The sequence below is a fragment of the Aphelocoma coerulescens genome, chromosome 7 (genome assembly GCF_041296385.1).
Source record: "Aphelocoma coerulescens isolate FSJ_1873_10779 chromosome 7, UR_Acoe_1.0, whole genome shotgun sequence".
NCBI classification, from domain to species: domain Eukaryota; kingdom Metazoa; phylum Chordata; class Aves; order Passeriformes; family Corvidae; genus Aphelocoma; species Aphelocoma coerulescens.
Window position 1 is genome coordinate 36,367,501 of NC_091021.1, and position 20,000 is coordinate 36,387,500.

Genomic DNA, 20,000 nt, shown 5'->3' on the forward strand with positions numbered 1-20,000 from the left:
TGCTCAGTGTTACAGTAGCAGGGATATCTTTTTCTTGGGAGTAAAGAGAGGAACCACTGACATCGCTGTTTAAGCGTCTGGTTAGCGTTACTGAACGTGCATATTCAACAAATTATTCCCAATAATCAGATGTTAGTGATGGGTCTTTCCTCCACGTGTGTGTGCAGCGTTTAGGAAATTATTTTATACTTGGCAGAAGGCACAGAAAAAGGATCAACCCAAACCCATAAATCTTTTGAAGGCAGAGCATTTGGGTTTGTTCACTTACCACCTGTGAGGCCAGGCAATGTGCAGAGGTCTTTGCTGATAGTCCAGTCCACTCAAGATATTAGAGAGGTTAAAAGTCAGGCGTTGCTTATCTTCCCCTTGATAGGGATTTGTACTTTCTGGTGCTTCAGCCTGGACTGGGGCTGCTGGTGGGGAGGGCAGCCCCTCGTGCTGTGTGGTGCAGAGTCCAGGCTGGGGCTCACAAAGTCCAGACTCAGGATGTGCATCACTGGTTTTCATTACAGCTCTGCTCTCCTGCTGGCCAGGCAGCCCCTCTGGCTGATAAGAATCTCCATTCCTTTTAACACCAATTACCTTTTCCAAATGGGCAAGTTTATGCTCTGGCATGAACCTGTGAGGAAAAAGAACAAAAAAAAAAAAATTGTATTGTGTTTATGCTGGATTAAAGTTTCACCTGACAACTAATTAAATAGTAGCATATTAGAAGGTAAGATGTGGCTGATGTTTTACATCCATCTAAACAACAAGATGGATTCAGGAAATGATACATTTTATATAGATTTTAGTGAATATGGTACCTGTGATATAAAACAATGCATTCCCTAATGACACATGCATCAACAGGGAGAATAAAACTATTTGCCTGCTAAAATAAAACAGTGCAAACACCTCTGGAAGTAAGAGGGCAACTCTGCCAGAAAAGTCTTGGAATTTTTGCCAGGATTACCTCTAAGATTGGTAGCAATCCCTTTATCCCAGCTGTAGAGGCCTTGTAGCTCTTTACAACTATCTGAAAGAAAGATGGAGCCGGGTGGGGATTGGCCTCTTCTCCCAAGGAACAGCAACAAGACAAGAGGACGTGGCCTCAAGCTGTGCCAGGGGAGTTTCAGGTTGGACATCAGGAAGAATTTCTTCATGGAAAGGATTGTTAAGCGTTAGAATGGACTGCCCAAGGAGGTGGTAAAGTCACCATCCCTGAAGATGATCAGTAAATGACTGGACGTGGCACTTTGGGCCATGGTCTGGTTGGCAAGGTGGTGATTGGTCAAAGGCTGGATTTCAGGTACTCAGGAGTCTTTTCCAAACCTTAATAATTCTGCAATTTATACAGTAACCAACTGAAAACAATTAATTACAATTTACAAAGAAAACCCCAGACCTGGGAGAGAGGATTGAATTGTACATCCACTCACAGGATAAAACCACTGTGGTTTTTCATGGGTATGAGTAGTCAACAAACACTAAGATGGGGGAACTCAGGCAGGGCTACTCATGACCTTGCTGAGGTGCCACAGACAGCATCAGACACCACTGGCTCTTCCACCTGATGTCCATGCTGCAGAAACCCTTTCCCAACAGCAGGATGCACTTGCACAGCTACATGGAAGCCACAGAACTCATATTTTTTAATAGATGAAATTTAACATTTTAAGCAGGTCCAGTTTTACTATTTGAATTAAAGTAGTTAAGAACTACGGATCTGCCCCAGGAAACACTTGAGTGAAGCTCCTTTATTCAACCATGACCCTCCTAAATTAACATGGGTAGGACTCCAAGCATGGCCACTATAGGTTCCTCAGTCTAAACAGCTGCCTGTACCTCAAGTTAATTTACCCATGTATTATTTACTCACATGCCTTTCAGTGTGATTGTGGTTCTCCCAGATAAGTAGAGACATTTAAATTTTTCGTTTCCTTTTATTTTCCAAATGTTTACAGACTGTAGCTTGTTCGTTAAACCATTTACTAAAGCCAACACTTGCTCCACTTTATCAACCTCCTCCACAGTGCTTCAGAGTTTTACTCCATCACAGCTCCTTTCTGGGCTGAGAACAAACCACTCCCTTCCCTCTCTGTCAAAACAAATATTCCCGAAAATAAGAATAATTCACCTCACCCTGCAATGGAGTGCCTTTGAATGTAAACAGACCCTTTTTTGTCAAAATCACTACTGAAATAAAAACACACGTAGACTATGTGAGCTTTACTGCAGTTGTGCTCTTGACTAATCGCTTTGAGGATTTTCCTTCAAACCTCTAAAGCTCCTTTCCCAAGTCAGTACACTGCATAACTACTCCATGTAATGTGTATTCTTTGATTTGGCTTGCTGTTCTTTGGCATATAATTTTTGTTTTATCTACAATAAGCTGCATTTTCAAGTCACTGACTAAATCACCTTTGAGATCTGCCTTTTTTCCTAATGCTCACCATCACATTTTGGAGCTGCTCTGGAGATACAACCAGAAAAGTTCAATCACATTAAATACCCTCATCGAAATCCATTACCTGTGTTACAAACATGCCAGGTTCCCAAATGAGCCTGAATTAAACCATTCCCATCTCACTGCCTTAGCCAGCCTCAGATTCTCTGAGTTTAGAAGTATGAATTTGGTATGACTGAATTCCATACACAGAATCATAGAATCATGGAGTGGTTTGAGTTGGAAGGGACCTTAAAAACCATCTTGTTCTAAGACCCCTGCCATGGGCAGGGACACTTTCCACCAGCCCAGGTTGCTCCAAGCCCCATCCAACCTGGCCTTGGACACTTCCAGGGATCCAGGGGCAGCCACAGCTGCTCTGGGCACCCTGTGCCAGGGCCTCACCACTCTCACAGTGTGGGAAGAATTTCTTTCCAATCTAACCTTGCCCTCTGCCAGTTGAAGCCATTACCCCTTGTCCTGTCCTTCCATCTCTTGTCCAAAGTCCCTCTCCAGATCTCCTGGAGCCCCTTTAGACAATGGAAAGGGCTCTAAGGTCTCCATGGAGCCTTCTCTTCTCCAGGCTGAACAATCCCAATTCCCTCAGCCTTTGGCCATAGACCTAAAACTGGATGATGGTGGATCCTCTGAAGTACAGACACAGCCCCCTCAGGATGTACTTTTAAATATTTACACGTGGGAAAAGCTGAAGGAGAAACAGGTTAAGGCATTTTCCCTAAACCACCAAGTTGTGACTGCATTGAAAGGATGGATTTACCAACCCAAATTTGGCTGAGGTATTTTGAAAAATCACTGCTGTTAAGACAAATTGCTTGAGGTGTGAGAGGTCAGGCTACCTAGTCAGGCTGTATCCCCCTGCCTGTCTTCAATCTCCTGGCCAACCATCCACTCACTGCACCATTTCTGTTTCTGAACAGGTTTCCTACTTAGTTTTCAACCCTTATAAATCTGATCCGTCATTGCAGAATTCCTAATAATATTAGATAAAACTCCACTGATTTCTCTCTGGAATATACTCTTTAATATCTTTTATTTAAGACATGTGTGTGCAATCAATTCCATGGTATTTACTTGTATTACACACACAGTATTCATCATCTTGACAATTTTTAAGTTTTAGAACACCATTTCACTTAACAGTTTAAAAAAAAAAAAAAAGAGAAAGAGATTTATTTGATAGTTAACTTTGGAACAAGTTATCTGCATTAACTTCCATTGTTTTGGCATAAAGTAGTTCTGTATATTTTACTAACAACAGTGGAGACATGATAAAAGATGTAGGCAGAGAGCCATAAACAGCTCTTGCTGCAATCCATGGTGTTCGTGGAAAGGCATTAATTTTTGGACTTTGATTGGAAGATGTCTCCGTGCTCAGCCACTTGGATTTTGCTAAATACAACCACGAATAAAACCTTGTACCTGAAGAGAACAATTTCTACGGTGGAAAGGCCGTTGTAAATCATGTGTAGTATAAACTTGTCCACATGATTGGAATGATATAATGGATATTGGAGTCCCTAACCACCAGCTAATGTTCTTTATGACACATAAATAAATGACCTGAAAATAAACTAATAACAACACAAAGTCATCTAAACCTGTTCATGTGCATTTCCCAGAAGCATGCTGGGAAAAGACAATGTCTAGTTAGTGCATTTTTTGTGTTTACATTTTCTCCAGAACATTTTTGCTGCTCCAGACTCACATTAATTCTTCTTTTCTGCCACCTTCCAGAGGTATCTCTCCATCCAGTACTTGCCCAGATCTCAGTCATTTAAAACATCAAGAGCTTCTATATGACCACGGTGGTTATGGAGAAACAAGGCTGGAGCAGGAGCAGACACAGGCTTGAAAGACTAGAGATAAGAAAGAATGTTTTAAAATTTTATATTTTTTATGAGGAAGGTGGTGAAACACCGGCACAGGGTGCCCAGAGGAGCTGTGGATGCCCCATCCCTGGAAGTGTCTAAGGCCAAGTTGATGGGGCTTGGAGCAACCTGGGATAGTGGAAGGTATCCCTGCCCACGGCAGAAGGTGGAATGAAATGATCTTTAAGGTCCTTTCCAACCCAAACTACTCCATGATTCTATAAAACCACCTAGAGAGCTACCACAGCAGAGAAGTGGGATTTAGTTCTTGAGAAAGACACACCACATTTCTCAATCTTAATTACAAAACACACCAGTCACACAAGAAAAATGCTACCAAATTTTATTTTAAATATGGGAGAAGCATTTTATTATTATTACTAACTTGTTGTAGTGAACTCTTGCACATGTGAAACTTTCCAGAAAAAGAATTATCATCAAAACTTACAAATATTAACACTTTCAACAGATTCCACAAGGTACTGTCCCTTATATTTAAAAAAACATGGAAAATGTTTTACTTTTATGCATAACTCATATATATTTAAACACTGAAAGTTTAGAACAAACAGTGAAGACTTAGATATCTAAATTTAGTATCACAACTTGTTTTCAAATTTCTTTTATTTATTCAGATTTTTGAGGCTCTCCAACACATTGAACAGTCAATTTTAAAACTTTATGAAGGCTCTACAAAGCCTTGAAAACTTTCCCTTTTTGCATACTGGGTCTAGATGTTTAGTTAAAAAGATGGGTTAAATATTAAACTAAGTTCATATGAAATAAAAATTCAATATTCTGAAATTCAGGGTTTCAATCTTTGCTACATATTTGCTACTGTGAGTAACAGATTTTTTTTTAACTCACAACCTATATATTATATATTTTCTTTTCATTTATGCCATGAAACCCTGCTCTGAGGAAATCCATGTACTTTTCCTTGAAGCAGACGTGTTTTTTCCCACACACATTTCTTTTTTTTAATATGTTGCCCTGTTCCACTGCATGTGTTTATTCACAGCATTTTATTTGCCCTGATGAAAAGTTATTTATGGGGATTGGTTTCTTTTCCATGGCACCAACAGTCACTTTGTGCACCATTTTATTAAAAACAACAACAAAAAAAAGGATGGAAGGGCCATGATGTCACTGCTCGATGATAGAAACCACATTAGAAAGATGAACTGCAGTGCTGGTTTAGGTTAGACCAAATTACACTACTGCTTCAAGAGATTGTAAAGAAGGAAGGAATAAATAAATAAAAAAATTAATTATTAAAAACTGGCCCTTCTATAAATGTAGCTACATTTGGGTGCAAAGTTAGAGGTCTGAAAGCGCAATGGTTTGTTTTGTTTTGGTTTTTTTTTTATATTGCCATTAAAAAGTTTAAAAATAATAGAATCGTGGAATGGTCTGGGTTGGAAGGGACTTTAAGGATTATCCCCATTCCAATCCTCCTGCCATGGGCTGGGACACCTTCCCAAGCCATGCAGACATACTACTGACCAAGCACTGTACAAATACCAAAGCTGTTTTTTCAAAACTCAAGAATTTTGCTGATTCTGTTCTAAGAAATAAATAAATAAAATTTTTAAAAAGCAGATTTTTGGGTGCCAAACTGGAACAGACAGCAACTCCATTAGTATATACTTGACTTATTTATATATAAAATCATACATTTATATTTTTATCTTCAATATTATGAAACAGCTGATAACAGTGTACTGATGCTGTTTATATTTAGCTACTTCTCAAAAGATTGCAAGAAATTACAAAACTGGGAGAACAGTCATAGTTCATTTCTGCAATTTTTTTTTTTTTTTTTTTTGCAACTACTGTCACATTTTGCCCTGCAGCAAAAAAAAATGTTGCTGAGTGTGGTCAGGTGTCCTGAACCTGTACTACAGTTCAAACCCAAAAGCTTGAAAGAAGATCCCCAATATTCAGGGAATTTGATATTAGGGTTTATTGAAGCTGTCACATACTTTCAGGGATCTAATTTCACTTTCTGATCTTCAGCAATGGCTGTAATTCTTCGTTCAGAAGAGGGAAGAGATTACTTGTCAGCAGTAATCTCTGACACAGATAATGCCATATAAATATTAGGGGCTTATAAGCATGGACAAGGATTAGGAGCAAAGAGAGAGAACAGAAAGAAAACTGAACAGAGCCAAGATTAAGCACGGGGAAGGGCATCGCAAAAGAAAATCCAAGGTCTGCAGCTCAGCTTGTCTTCCCACAGCAGAATTTGTCTTTTCCTGGGTACATAAGTATGGTTTATACCCTGCTTGCAAACTGCAAGATGTCGAAATAAGAAATATTATTTGAGGTGTGATCATTATCTTCTCCTTTCCAAGACAGAGGAAAAGGGCTCTTCTCAATGGGAAGGCTCATTGAGCTGGACAGGTTGCTCAAGAGCCTCATCCAAGCAAATTTTAACTCTCACCAAAGGTCAAGAATGGAGAATTCACAGGCGGACGTTAAACAACAACAGCATGGGAGAGAGCTAAAGCTGACCAGGACATCTTCCTTCCTGGCCAGAGAGAAGATCTGGTAACTTAGACAACACCTAAACCAGGGAGGGATATCACAAGGTCGGGCGTATTGGACAAAACAGCCAAAATAATGCTGGTTTAGTAACAAAGTAGCTGAATGCAACAACCCTGACACTCCAGTGGGTGCCTGGTTAGCAGGCAGGATCCAAAGGTGGTCCTGGAGAAGAGAGGGTGGATCCAGATCAACCACAGGCAGTTGGCTTGGACTCAACTTGGTCCATTCGAGTGGGGAAGGAAGATGAGGAAAGCAAGAGAGATCCCAATAGTAAAGAGAGAAGACTGACACTGTCAAAAATGCCCATTTCTAATTAACATTTACACTCTTCTTTCCAATCTATTTAATTCAAATTCAACAAAAACTCCTAATTTTTAATGCTCTAAGATGTCATATCTGTAGGTCAATCTAAGGAGGATGCACAAACTGACCTCTTAACTTTCCCCTCAATATTACATTTGAATTTCTAACATGAAGAACCCTGCTTCAGGTGCAATGTAAAGCCCACACCCCAGAGGACCAGGATTTTAACAAAAGTGTTCTTCAACTCCCATTCACAGAATCACAGAGTGGGTTGGAAGGGACCTCAAAGCAAAGTTCCAACTCCCTGTCATTGGCAGAGACACCTTCCACTACACCAGGCTGCTCCAGCCTGGCCTTGGACACTTCCAGGGATCCAGGGGCAGCCACAGCTTCTCCAGGCACCCTGTGCCAGTGTATCAAAAATTATTCCCCAAAATCCATGTAAAACACCAGCCTGCAGTGAAACAGGCAAAGTGAAAGACAAAGTTCTCTTTGACATCAAATGAGACTGAGTTTGACCCTAAATATATTATTTCTGACTTCACGTCTTCAATTCCCTGAAATCCTTTCACACTAAATACAAGAATCTGTGCAGTTATAATTTCTATGCCCATCATTCTCCACAAATGGAATGATGGTAATTTAAGAACTCCTTAGAAAGATGGTAATGAACTAAAATACATATTTTATAGTGCAGGTGAAAATAACTTCTGTGTTTTTTTGTGCAAGATATGAATACATGGATTAATTCATAGTTCAGAAAAAAAAGTAATTTTCTCTATAATTAAACACTGTGACCACATAGATCTGCTGCACCGACACCACAAAGTAACTTTTGGAGCCCTAAGAGTCCTCTTGATAACAACTGCCAGAAATTTAGAAATTGTTGACTTAAGTTCTCCTTCTGCAGAAGTTCAAAAGAATGAATTGCACTATGGGGAAAAAAAGTTAGGCTTCTGAGAATTGCAAGGTTTTTAAGGCTCTTTAGGATTCCAAAGGATTGTTCATGTTCACTAGTGTTTCCTTAAACAGAAAAAAAGTAGCTCAGTTCTCAAGTGCTTATTTAGAGGATGCAAATTTCACGAAGAGTTCTACACAATACAGCATCTCCTCTTGCTAAACACAACTGGAAATGGGTGTTTGAAAACCGATATCACACCTGAATTTCTTTTTTTTTTCCTTTTAATTAAACTAAAGCCAGGATCCCATAACATATAATTTCCTGTTTTGTGGAACTACTTCTAATCAGGATGTACAGGATGAATGTCCCCTTTAACCAGGCTGCTTTGCAACATACGCAATGCAGAAGGGAGTGCTATCATAACACTTCAATAGTTAAGTGACTTTATGAGAAAAATACTTCCAAATGTTTCCTAAAACCTTCCAAACCGCACCAAAGAACATTATCGTAATATTATGTTTCCCCATGGCCTCCAATATTTAGGCTTGCTATTCTCGAAATGATACTTGGATGAAAAATATAAGTTTATGTAATGTATAAATTGTTCCTAGAAGTAAAGTTGCCTTTAAAATTACTCTGTATAGATGTCAGATATTTTACATTTTCAATAGTCTTTCTATATTAATTGGAGAAATGGCCTGCTGGTGCTTTGGGCAGCATGGGAATAATCTGTATTTCAGAACTGAGCAGTCACCCTGTGATCTTATTCCTAGCAAACACTGAAAACAATAACTGTCCTAACCGATTACATATCACGTTACCCTTAATAGATATCCATATTTCTTGCACAGTATACATAATCCATATAAACTGTACACCATATATCAATACCATATTCCAGCGAATCCACCATCAAAGAGTTCATTTATAGTAGGTTTTCATTTGACTCGGGGTTGTAACGTTCTGTGCAATCATAAGCAAACCATTTCAGGGATTTTGCCAGCAAGCTGCTTTTTGGCAGATTATTGGCAGTACATATTGGCAGCAAACTAGTGCAACTAAGCCCTTCTTATAACTTACAGGTAAATAATGATTTTAATAAATTTATGTAAAATGTTCCACTTGCTTACATCTGGTTTTGATAATTCACTCGCCTGCGCAAATGCAAACTTCTGTGTGTTTCCCAGGAAAACACATACTTCACCTGAACTATTTAAGGTTTTCTCAGGTACCCCAAGAAATAAATAAGCAGTGAAGCCTGCTTTCACACGAAATTTTAACTGAAAAAAGCTAGGAAAACTAATTAAAAATAATAATTGTACGCACACCAAAATTTAAACCACACTTTGTCAATAATACAATATTCAAATAGTAAGAAAAATGCATTTTTGCCTGTTATGGAACCATCCCAGCCACAGGGCATTCAAATTGGATGGTCCAGTCAACTGGCTCTGTCCCTCAGGACCTGCTAATGCAGAGACTCTGACCTCCATTTGAAAATGTTTTACTATATTCATGTGCATTTTGCTTTTGCACTACAACTGAAGTTTAAATGTGTAGCATTTGTATCTCAACTACACAGTGTGGAGTAGAGGAAATTCCAAGTTTTAATCCCAGCTTTGACAGTAGGTCACAATCTCATGCATTGTTCAAACACCACAAGTCTCCAGTCTTGCTCTGAAAGGATCAAGTTTTTTTCAAAAAGGTCTAAAAATATTAATACTACTAGTAGCAGTGTCACTACAGGGGGAAAAACCCCACAAAACCCACGGACTCCCTTCTTCTGGTATAAATCAGGATGACTGTGACGCTGATCTGTGATCCCTGATCATCTGGCTTTCAGCATCTGGGTGCCAGAAGAATTCCTGGGGAGCCAGTCCCTGGAAATTCTGTAAAATGCTGATGGCCCATCATTGAGCTACCTGTGATGTTAAAAACTGCACACCAACTGTCCACATCCGCTCTGTTTGCAAATACATTTCAAAGTTATATTTAATATAACTGCTTTGAATGGGGCCTGTAATGAACAGGGAACAATTAATTAAGCATCAGATTTTACTTGTGCCTCATTCAGCCTAGAACTTGCTGTTTATAAGTGTTTATTCACTCATGGATTCAGCAGTTTAGGATTTTGTAAGGCTTGGCAACGTGGTTAAAGCTCCCTTAACAAATTCTTGTTGAGATCTATTGGACATGCTGCTACAACTCGATGTTGCTATAGTGGACTTGCTTTTAATTTGATCTGTTTCAAGGATTCAGTATCCTTCCAGCACACTGGAAACCCAAGGGCATATATTTGTATTGTTTAAAGGCAGGAAATTCTGTGAACTGAAATGAGAACATATCCCTTTTGCCTTTATGGACTTTTGTTATTTTCTTTTCCTTTTGGGGTTTTTGGAAACAAAACCAGTGAAAGCTGAAAGTTTGAACAATAGAAAATTACTTTCAAGGGAAAAAAAAAGTAAAATACCAAGTATACTTTTATAACTTTATTCATACACTTTGTGTATATGTAAATTGCACTTATCCAAGCATCACAAAATACCATTCACAGCAGGGCCTTATATTGCAGCAGGATCATACTGGTTTTGTCATAAAAGACTGTGGACTTTGCTGTTTTATTCCTTTACTACCTTGTATTAACTTGTACCCCACTGACTTCATGACAGAGCTGACTTGTTTCAATGCTAACCACAGAACTAGGGCAATCACATTCCTATTGTAGGGAGGAAAACTACCCATCTTTGCAGCTTTTGAACTCCTTGGCCAAAGAGTCCCACAACCTTCCTTTAATTGATGCAAAAAAGTAGGTCTGAATTCTGGGATAGGAAATGAGAACTGGTGGAAGATGAACAGGGACATACAACCTGCTAAAATTAAGATTTGGGCAGATACTGCCTTTTAGGACAACTACAGCAGCAAACTTTCCTACATTAATTGTGTACTGCTTAGGGAAGGACTGGAGGCAGAGTGGCTGCATTAGCATGGGGACCTGACCCCAGCAGGATGCCTCAATCCTAGTGCAGTGCTGCACAAACACATCCTTGCTGCTTCTGCTGCTCAAACCAGCTCAGCATCTTTATTGCACACCATGAATTACACTGCACTACTTTATAAGAAGGAGGTTATAGGTTATAGCCATGGTTATGGCTCTCTGGAACACTCCTGCCTTGTGACAGAGTGCAGAGAGCCAACTAAGTCTGCAAAAAAAAACTTGCTGGAGGACAGCTTGTGTGCCACAAGCTCAAGTGCAGCCATTTCAGCAAGAGCCTGAACGCTTTCCCAGCAGTGTTCCTCACAAGCTGACTGCTTCTATCACACCATTTTAGCAGCTAAATATAAATTACAGAGGGATGCAAAGCTTGAGAGAGACATTTGACACCCAAGACTCTGCTTGGCCACTGGATCTCTCCTAGCTAGTGTTTCTTCACTTGTTAATTCCTCTTCCTGGGCAGCAGCAGTTACAACACTGGTGAACTGCAGGACTTGGGTTTATTTGCTTTCATTTGGCACAGTGCTTCGTGCCCAGCTCTTCTGCTCTTGGAGGTTACGACAACTAAAGCAGGGATCACAATCAGTCATCAGAATAAACAGCTCAGCTGCTTCAGGGGAGTCAAAGAGAAGAATGAATCTTACTAAGAGAATTGAAAGAGCATGAGCAAATGCCTTTACTTTAAGTGCTTGCAACAATGACTTCCAAAGGAACGTTCCTGACCATCAGCCCTGGGGAATAAAGAGCTGGAGGGTGCTCATGTTCATCCATGAACCCTCTGACTTTGACATAAAACTAAAGGGATCCATAACTACCAGGTGTAACACTTCTGTGCTCTTTCCTGCAGACATGGGTGATGAAGAGAAAAGCTTGGCTACCACCCAGACATCACAGGGCCCATCACCTCTCTGATGGAGAAAGCAGGGATCCTGAACCTAGCACCTATGAAAACCACCATTACCCCAGATGTTCTTCCCCCTCAAACATCCTCTCTCATCTAGCCAACACTAATTCAGCAGTTTTGCCCAAGTGCTCCTAGAACAACTAACTTTTTAGTTTGAAACATTGCAGCATACAGATGTTTAAATCATACATTCAACGTGCATGTGCACAACCAACCAGAAGTCAATAGTTTACAGGTCCTGTATACCTCATTCTAAATTCTTCTGAAAGTGTAGTTAAAGATTCTTAGGGCAAAAATTGACGACCAAGTTCATGAACTGCACAGAAAATTGGCTGTGACACCACTTATTAAAAGTTATGATAACTAGAAGGTCCAACTAAAAGGAGCAGATGCACTGTTTGCTAGGCTGTAGCTGCAGACAGAATTTTTGGTGCCGAGATCAAAAGAACAAGGTGTTCATATAAACGGCATTTTATTTTGATCCTATTATTCTATATGAGCTCAAGGAGAGATCAAAGGAAAAAGCACCCAGGTTTCACTATTAACACTTAACATAACTCCAGTTGGAAAATCCTTTCCAGATTGTTAGTGCAATTTAAAGCCCAGCACATTTTTGTTGCTCTGTTAATACACCTGAAGGCACGGGTGTGATTCCTTGACCACCTTTTCCATTGTGGAAAATTGCTTCTGTTACATATAATTTCAGTTATTTTCGTTTTTATGGCAGCAAAGACACCCTAGCTTTGGGGAATGCCCCGCTCTGGCTTGTACCCTCTGTCCTGGAGAGCCAGGCTGCCCTGAAGTGGTTACAATATATTACTGACTGTGCACGACAGTCAGGAAATTCAACACCATTGGAGTGAAGTACTAAACTGTGTTTCAGCCCCTGCCAAAGCATACCAGCTTCCACTCAGAATGTAAACAAACCTAATGGGCCTTTCAAATATCTAAAAGTTCCTCTTGATAGCTGGCAAGAATTAATGTGCTTTAATACGTTGTATTGCTTATTATGACATTATCCAGGACTACTACTATTAATTAATGGTTCTATTGCTGCTTTTAGCAACCAGCAGTGTTGCATAAAGAAAAATAATAACATATTGTATTTCCTACAAAGCTCAAGTATGCTAACAAAATTTAATATTCATGCTTTGAATGGAAGCTTCTCTGATGATTCAGTAACTTAGGGCAGCTATTTCAGGATTTCATTTCCACTGAATTTCTTTGACTTCTAAGACTGTAGAAATCTGTTAATACACAGGTATCACTTATCAGATTAACTTTGGGAAAATCTGCAATCAAGGAAAAAAAGAAGCGCATATGTCCTTCCCTGCCTTACCACCCGTTCCTCATTTGCTATTAAAGCACTTGTGTTAAAAAGTCATTCTAAGTTTATTTTAAATGCCAAAAAGTGGGCACTAATCCTGCAGGAGCTGGCTCAGCTGCAGCCCACCATCTTGAACATGTTCATTTTATCCAAATCTGTTCCAAGGAGGGGGTTTCGGGTGGTTGTTTTGGGGTTGAGCTTTATTTTTTACTTAATAACAGCAAATTGTCAGAGGCGAGGAGGTGGAACTGACTTTGGGAACTTGCACAGTCAATGCTAAATACCCACAGGTGAGCTGTGGCCTGGAGTGAACACAACAATTACGGGCTAAATGAGATAAAAACGTGTCATGCACAGTCAGAACATGTTCATGTTAAACGCAGCAGCCAGCTGGCTATAAATCCAAGAAGTAAGCTGGAAAGCTTTGGAGTTTAAATGAATGAATACAGATATAAAGGGAAGAACAGTGGTTTGTCGCCATATGAATGGCTTTTAGCTGAAAAGAGTGGATTGCTTTCACAAGGGTTTGCCAAAACAGCAACCTTGTTGAGATGAGGAAAAGAATAAGTATGATGATTGGGACATTCCATATATTTATATTTTCTATTTTGTTTTGAGGCAGAGAAGTCTGATTCAGCGTGCCTGAACAATTACGACGTGGCTTTACATACAGGTGTTCCAGTGAATAGGGACACAAGCTCTTTGACAATACCTCTGCAGCTGATGATCCATGAACAGGATTAGTCTACTATTAACTTATTCCAGATTCAAATCACATGAGCTGAGCTTTGAGAAGCAATGGACTCTTTTTCTTTCCACATTTCCAGCTCCGAGTAATTGTAGGCTATAGCCTCCTCTACATATGCATCACTGAACCTATGGTCAGCAACCCCACCCGTGCACAGATCCACCAACACCTTCCCAGCAGGCACAGAGGATAAGAAAGGCCTTTCTGAGATCTTCTTATCTTTTTATTAAATAAAGCTGACTAGAGGAACCTCCTGGATTACAGACCCAAGAAATGCCCTGGTAGGTTTTCATAAATGGATAAGCCTGACTGACTTGGGGTTGTCCTGTGCAGGGCCAGGAGTTGGACTTCAATGACCCTTGCGGGTCTTTCCAACTCAGGAAATTATTCTCTGTCTTTGTAGAAGTCTAATTACCCCACTTGAACATTTTGGAATCTTAGCAAGCTAAACTCTTGCTCTTTCTCCACCTAAGGCAGATGTAATTCCCTTATGAATCCAAAAACAGGGCTCTGGCTCTTACTAACTCAAATATGAGCTAAACTTTAAAAGCATAAAGTAACTTCATACTCATAATCTCTGTTCATATTCATTTATATGTTATATAAATAATATATGTGTGTGCGTATATATATATATATTTTTATATGTTTTTGCAAAACTTTTTTGATGTTTAAAAGTGGCTGTAAGCTCCTGGGTTTGATGTACTCACTGTTGACAGAAGCAGATGCAAACTGTAGGAAGGCTGATAACGACTCTGCTCCCCAAAACCTTTCTCCTGTGTCTCTGAACTGACTGAATGGGAACTGAGAGGGGAAAGAACAAAGATTTGCTGTTCTTTACAGTCACGCAACGAAAGTGTAGGTTAAGCACAGGAAGTATTTGCAGATTCCAGATATTCTGTGGACCTTTGTTGCTTTTCCTTGCATTCAGATCTAATCTGAGCCCCTGCACAGAGCTGGACTTTCATGTTCTGAGGACCTTCACTAATAGAAAACCCAACCCACTGTGACACTCAGGGCAAAGTGGACCCAAGAACTTCAGCTCTATGTAGGTATTTATTCATGTCAATGCATTTAGGAAAAAATGCTTTACCAAGAAGAGAAGGCTTAAAATCATACAAATGAATAAATTAATAGACAAATTTAATATATACTCATACTATAGCAAGCCTACAAACTGGAAAGAGATAGTTTCATCTTTTAGAAGAAGTTTGGACAGACAGCTTGATGTACCACATCAAATATAACAACAGTGTGTGATCTTTAAACCTCAGGGGCTTAAAAATACTGTTTCTTTTTTGTTCTGATACCAAATATATCTATACCTCTAACTGATTCAAGTCACCACTAATAACCACTGGGATATTTTTAGGAGGTCCTTCAAACAGAAGGGTAGTATTTTTCACTACAATTTTGATCAAGCAATAAATTGTGTTTGGTTCTTTAGTTCAATCAAGCATCAATTTTGGATTATTTGTCTGAAGTCAGAATTCTTAAAATACGCCTTTTTTTTTTTTACAGAAGCAATTTCTGGGGGAAAAAAAAATCCTTTCCACAATATGAGTGCAATCAGCTCTTCTAATATAACTGGCTCTGACTGAAGGTAAGGTTCATGATCAGATATATTTAAGGAAGGCTGTATGACTAATCTAAGAGGTGTCCCACCAGTATTCACATGAATAAGCATAAAGAACATTGCTTTACTTTCATTATGCTGCTGTATCACCTTTGATTCTCACAATCTTGTTTGTACTAATACCATTCTGCATTTTGCAGGAGAAGGGCTCATAGCAGGATGGGCGACTCAAATTTGTCAATCAGTGAGATCTGGCATTGAAAACAATTTGGAATATGAATGGGAAAAACATCTGGCTGTCAGCTATTCAGAAGAATTTTATGCCAAAAAAGTGTTAGGGAATTTCCAGCTCTCACAAGAGCATCCAGCTAATTCTTGATGCATCATCAGTACCTTTGGGTGCTTTCTGGTAGCAAATTCCTCCTTTTCCTTTACTGTTCTTTGTGAAGAAAAGGGAAGATGGAACTGTCACCAGAAAATGAGAAAAACATTAACCTCTAAGTCCCTCAGATTTTGGCAAAGAGTGAGATCACTGGAAATCTTAGCTTCTACAGATGAATTAGAGGAGAATAATGGGACTGAGCAAAAAGTCATGGACTATGTTCATCAATATGTGCCTTTTATGTAAACTAGATTGTTAATTGGAAACCCATTTTCAGAGTCTCTTAAGAGGCAATCACCTTAAAATTAATCAAAGTCCTGTTTTCTTGTTGTTTTTTTAATAGGGTTTGTGCTCCTTTGGATGCTCAGAAAATTGCTTGGAGCAGAGACTGGAGCCAGAGGCTTTGGGGTTCATGTCTCAGAGCCCATTTTTCTGGGACTGGGGAGGCTCAGCCTGGAGAAAAGGAGGCTCAGAGGGACCTTGTGGCTCTCCACAACTCCCTGACAGGAGGGGGCAGCCGGGGGGGGTCGGGCTCTGCTCCCAAGTAAAAAGTGAAAGGATGAGAGGAGTTGTGGCAGGGGAGGCTTGGGTTGGATACTTAGGAAAATTTCTTTATTGAAAGGGCCTCACCAGTCACTGCAGTAGGTCACAGTCCCCAAAACAAGAGAATTTCAGCTTCCTTTTCCATCTGGTCATCACCACACCCTTAGTTTTCAATCATTCTTTTCCCATTTACCCATGGCTTTCCCGGTTTGCCATCTCTACTAAAGCTCCCTCTGCGAGGCACAAGGAACAAAGTCCTCATCAAAAATTTTGGGTGCTTTTTTTTTTTTATTTACCTCTCCTTAAAATATTCCTTAATGTACTGCTTCAGTGCCTAGCACCGACTCATTAAAAAAATAACCTCATAGTAATAACACATTGATAGACATCAGAGGTGAAAAATTGCCATTATTTTGCATTCAAACAGCCTGAACACATCTTCAAACAGCATAGAGGAAAGGGCTGTATTTGTCTACAGATGTATTTTCTTAACATTTTTTTCATCAATTTACTTCAGCAAGAATGACCAGCTTAAATTTTTCAGTGTCTTCAAGGACCTTGTTTCATGAATTTGTATAAAAGGCAGAAAAGTATATATAAATGTTTTAAAAGCAGCCAGGAGTCCAGGAGCTTTTGTGGAAACAGTGCCATTAGATTTAAAATACCAAACACTCAAATTACTTCTGACACATTTGATCTGAGTCACTTTTGAATTTGCACCTACAAACAATAAAAAATACTGGTTCTGAAGCAGACTGATTATTTCCTTTGCAATATTTTACCACAGAGAAGTTATTCTGTCTTTCCCCCAGATCTGACAACCATTCAAATATCCTGGGTTTGTTGCACACTAAACTAGAAATACGATCTCTCCTTGGAAACTCCCCTCAAAAATAGTTTCTTCTGTCAATTCTCAGTAAGTGCCTTCAGTAACAAGCGTGACTATTGAACTCTGAAAGTATCAATGTTCCGTCATCTTCCTGAGCTTACACATCACAGCTGCAGGGAATAAAGATGCTGAAAGACCACCATCTCTCCCCATCGTTTGGATGTTTATCATAACCCTTTGTGATATTTAACTGGCACTGCTTTCTCCTCCTTCATTTCCAAAGGGATGAATCACAGACTCAGTTCTTCCAGGAACCAACCACTTCAGCTATTCTCTGCACTTGCTTCAGCTCTTCCTCGACTGCAGCCAGCCCTTTGATTGACCCTGCCTTTAATAAATGTTTAACTGGAGAGTCTCAGTTAAAACATGTACTAATCCTCCTGGGAATGACTAACCAACACCTAAAACCCAGATTTATGACAGAGAATTTTCCAGAGCCTCCCACAGCCACTGGGATTTGTTCAGAGGATGGAGTGATGAAGAATCACTGTGGAAAGTCAGATTTCTTCACTTTCTTATTCAATAATAATAATAATACATGTTGTCTGTAGACTGCTCTGAGTTATATACAGGAGGTTAAAAACAGATTAATGCAAAATTAGAGGGTATAGCCTACCTCATTATAAATAACTGTTAATTTTAAGTTACAACTTGCAAAAAAATAGATAAGTAAGCCACCACTTCACTAAAAAAGGCTTTGAATTCCCTAATGATAAATTTATAGTCAGATACTTAAGAGTGAAAAGTTTAAGAATTCACTTCCTGAGTTAACTTCATCAAGGAAAAAAAAAAAAAAAAAGATGAAAAATTGGAAATTCAGTGTCTGGGAGTCAACAAGAATACAGAATTTTCTGAATCAGTGGAAAGGGCTGAAGTTACATCCAAGGAAAATGCAACAAATCAAAGAATACTCAAACAAGACAAAGAATTCTCAAAACAAAAAACCACCTTGGAGTATTTTTCTGGAATTTCCAGACCATATTTGGTCTCAATGATCTTATAAGGCTTTTCTAAGCTGAATGACTCTGTGATTCACCCATCCAAGCTGTGACATCAGTTAGAAGTGGCTTCAGTGCCAGCACTCAAGACCATCATCTGATGGCCGAGAGATGCAGGAAGCCTCCTTGTCCCTCCATCTTCAGGCCCAATTTATCACCTACTGCTATTTTCAGCAGTCCCTTGGCTTCTCTAGCCCAAAAAGGTGGTTCTTTTGCCCTAATGCCAAGACCAGTGGTACCTGAACTCCTTCTGTGGCTTCCTGATTTTACTGCAGCACAACCAACAGCAACAGTAAAACACATTTTCTACAGAGCAACACAGTAAAAGAATCCATATTTTTCCTAATAAAAGGTTTCTCTTAGGTATAGTGATTACAAAGAGTAATAGATACTATTTTTAATATTCTGGGAATGTACTCCTTAAATCAAAATAGTCCCAGAATTATTTGCCATTAGCTATCCATAACAATTCAGAACCTATGTCTAACTTGGAAATTTGGTACTTTTATCCTGAGTTTTACAGTATACTAAATAGTTTAAGTACCTTTATACAGGAAGCAATACAGAGTTACTTGTAGATTCAGTAATGGAACCATCAAGCCAATGGTCTTCCATTTCTGAAGTTCCCTAGTTCTCCTGAAATAATAAAAACTCACCAAGACAGCAGCAAGAAAGCAAGTGGACACTTCTCCAGAGCGTCTCAACAATAAACAGCAGAATTGTGATACTCCACCGGAATGTTCCAAACCTAAATTGAATGGCAGCATGATTGCTGTGGTTCCAGTTATGTTAATTAGGCTGGATTCATGGTTCATTGAGGCTGCAATTATGCTGCAAAGAAATGCTGCAAGCATCCCATCCTCCTGCAGTCTGCTGAGTGTGCTCCCATTCCTCTTGGGGCAAAATAGACTTCCTGAAGGGATTATACACTGGAGCCACATTTGCACTTAGACCACACGCTTGGTGAAGATGCAATTAGATGACCGCATTTTGCAACTTTCTTCTTTTTCAGATTTAATAGGAAAAATAGCTTTCCAAGTTCCTTGGCCATTTTTTAAGCATGCTTTACTTTGCCAATTTGCATACTAAGCATACAAATTATAAGCCTTATTAGCCCCATTTCAACCGTAGGGTAAGTGAAGAAGGGGAAGACTTTTGCCCAAAGTTATGCAGCTCTTGAGTGGAAAGAAAACTGAAGTAGCCCTCATCTTCTCACAGTTAATGGTTGGACTCGAAGATCTTGGATGGATTTTCCAAACCAAATGTTTCTGTTATCCTTTTAATGACATTTCCCAACTTACTACTGTGGATAGGACACACCCCCAATCCAAAATGCAAAACCTTCTGCTGGAACAGTGATTTAAAAGAGAGGGGCAAATGGGCATTGTAATCTCAAACAACTGAGAGAAGACACATAATGAGCCAAATTTGTTGGCCTGCAATGAGAAGGAAATAGTTTAACATGGTAGCAGCTCCTTCCTGAATGAGACAGGTGTGCTGGCCCTCAAATAGGTGTTTTCAAACTACCTGTTTTTTACTGGGTTGAAGAGGCAGAGAAAGATGATTTTTC

At 39.4% G+C, this 20,000-nt stretch overlaps 1 protein-coding gene across 11 annotated transcripts in view; it reads right to left on the reverse strand.

Annotated features, from left to right (window-relative positions):
- The window catches only part of GTDC1 (glycosyltransferase like domain containing 1), a 198,123-nt gene that overhangs the window by 60,970 nt on the left and 117,153 nt on the right, over positions 1–20,000 (reverse strand). For all 11 annotated transcript variants that reach the window (XR_011152049.1, XM_069021295.1, XM_069021294.1 and 8 more), the window contains one exon: positions 269–619. Coding sequence is in view for 10 of the 11 variants with exons in the window: in XM_069021295.1 (XP_068877396.1) it covers positions 269–619 (351 nt within the window). In the remaining variant the exon portion in view is untranslated. The remainder of the gene's footprint in view (positions 1–268; positions 620–20,000) is intronic.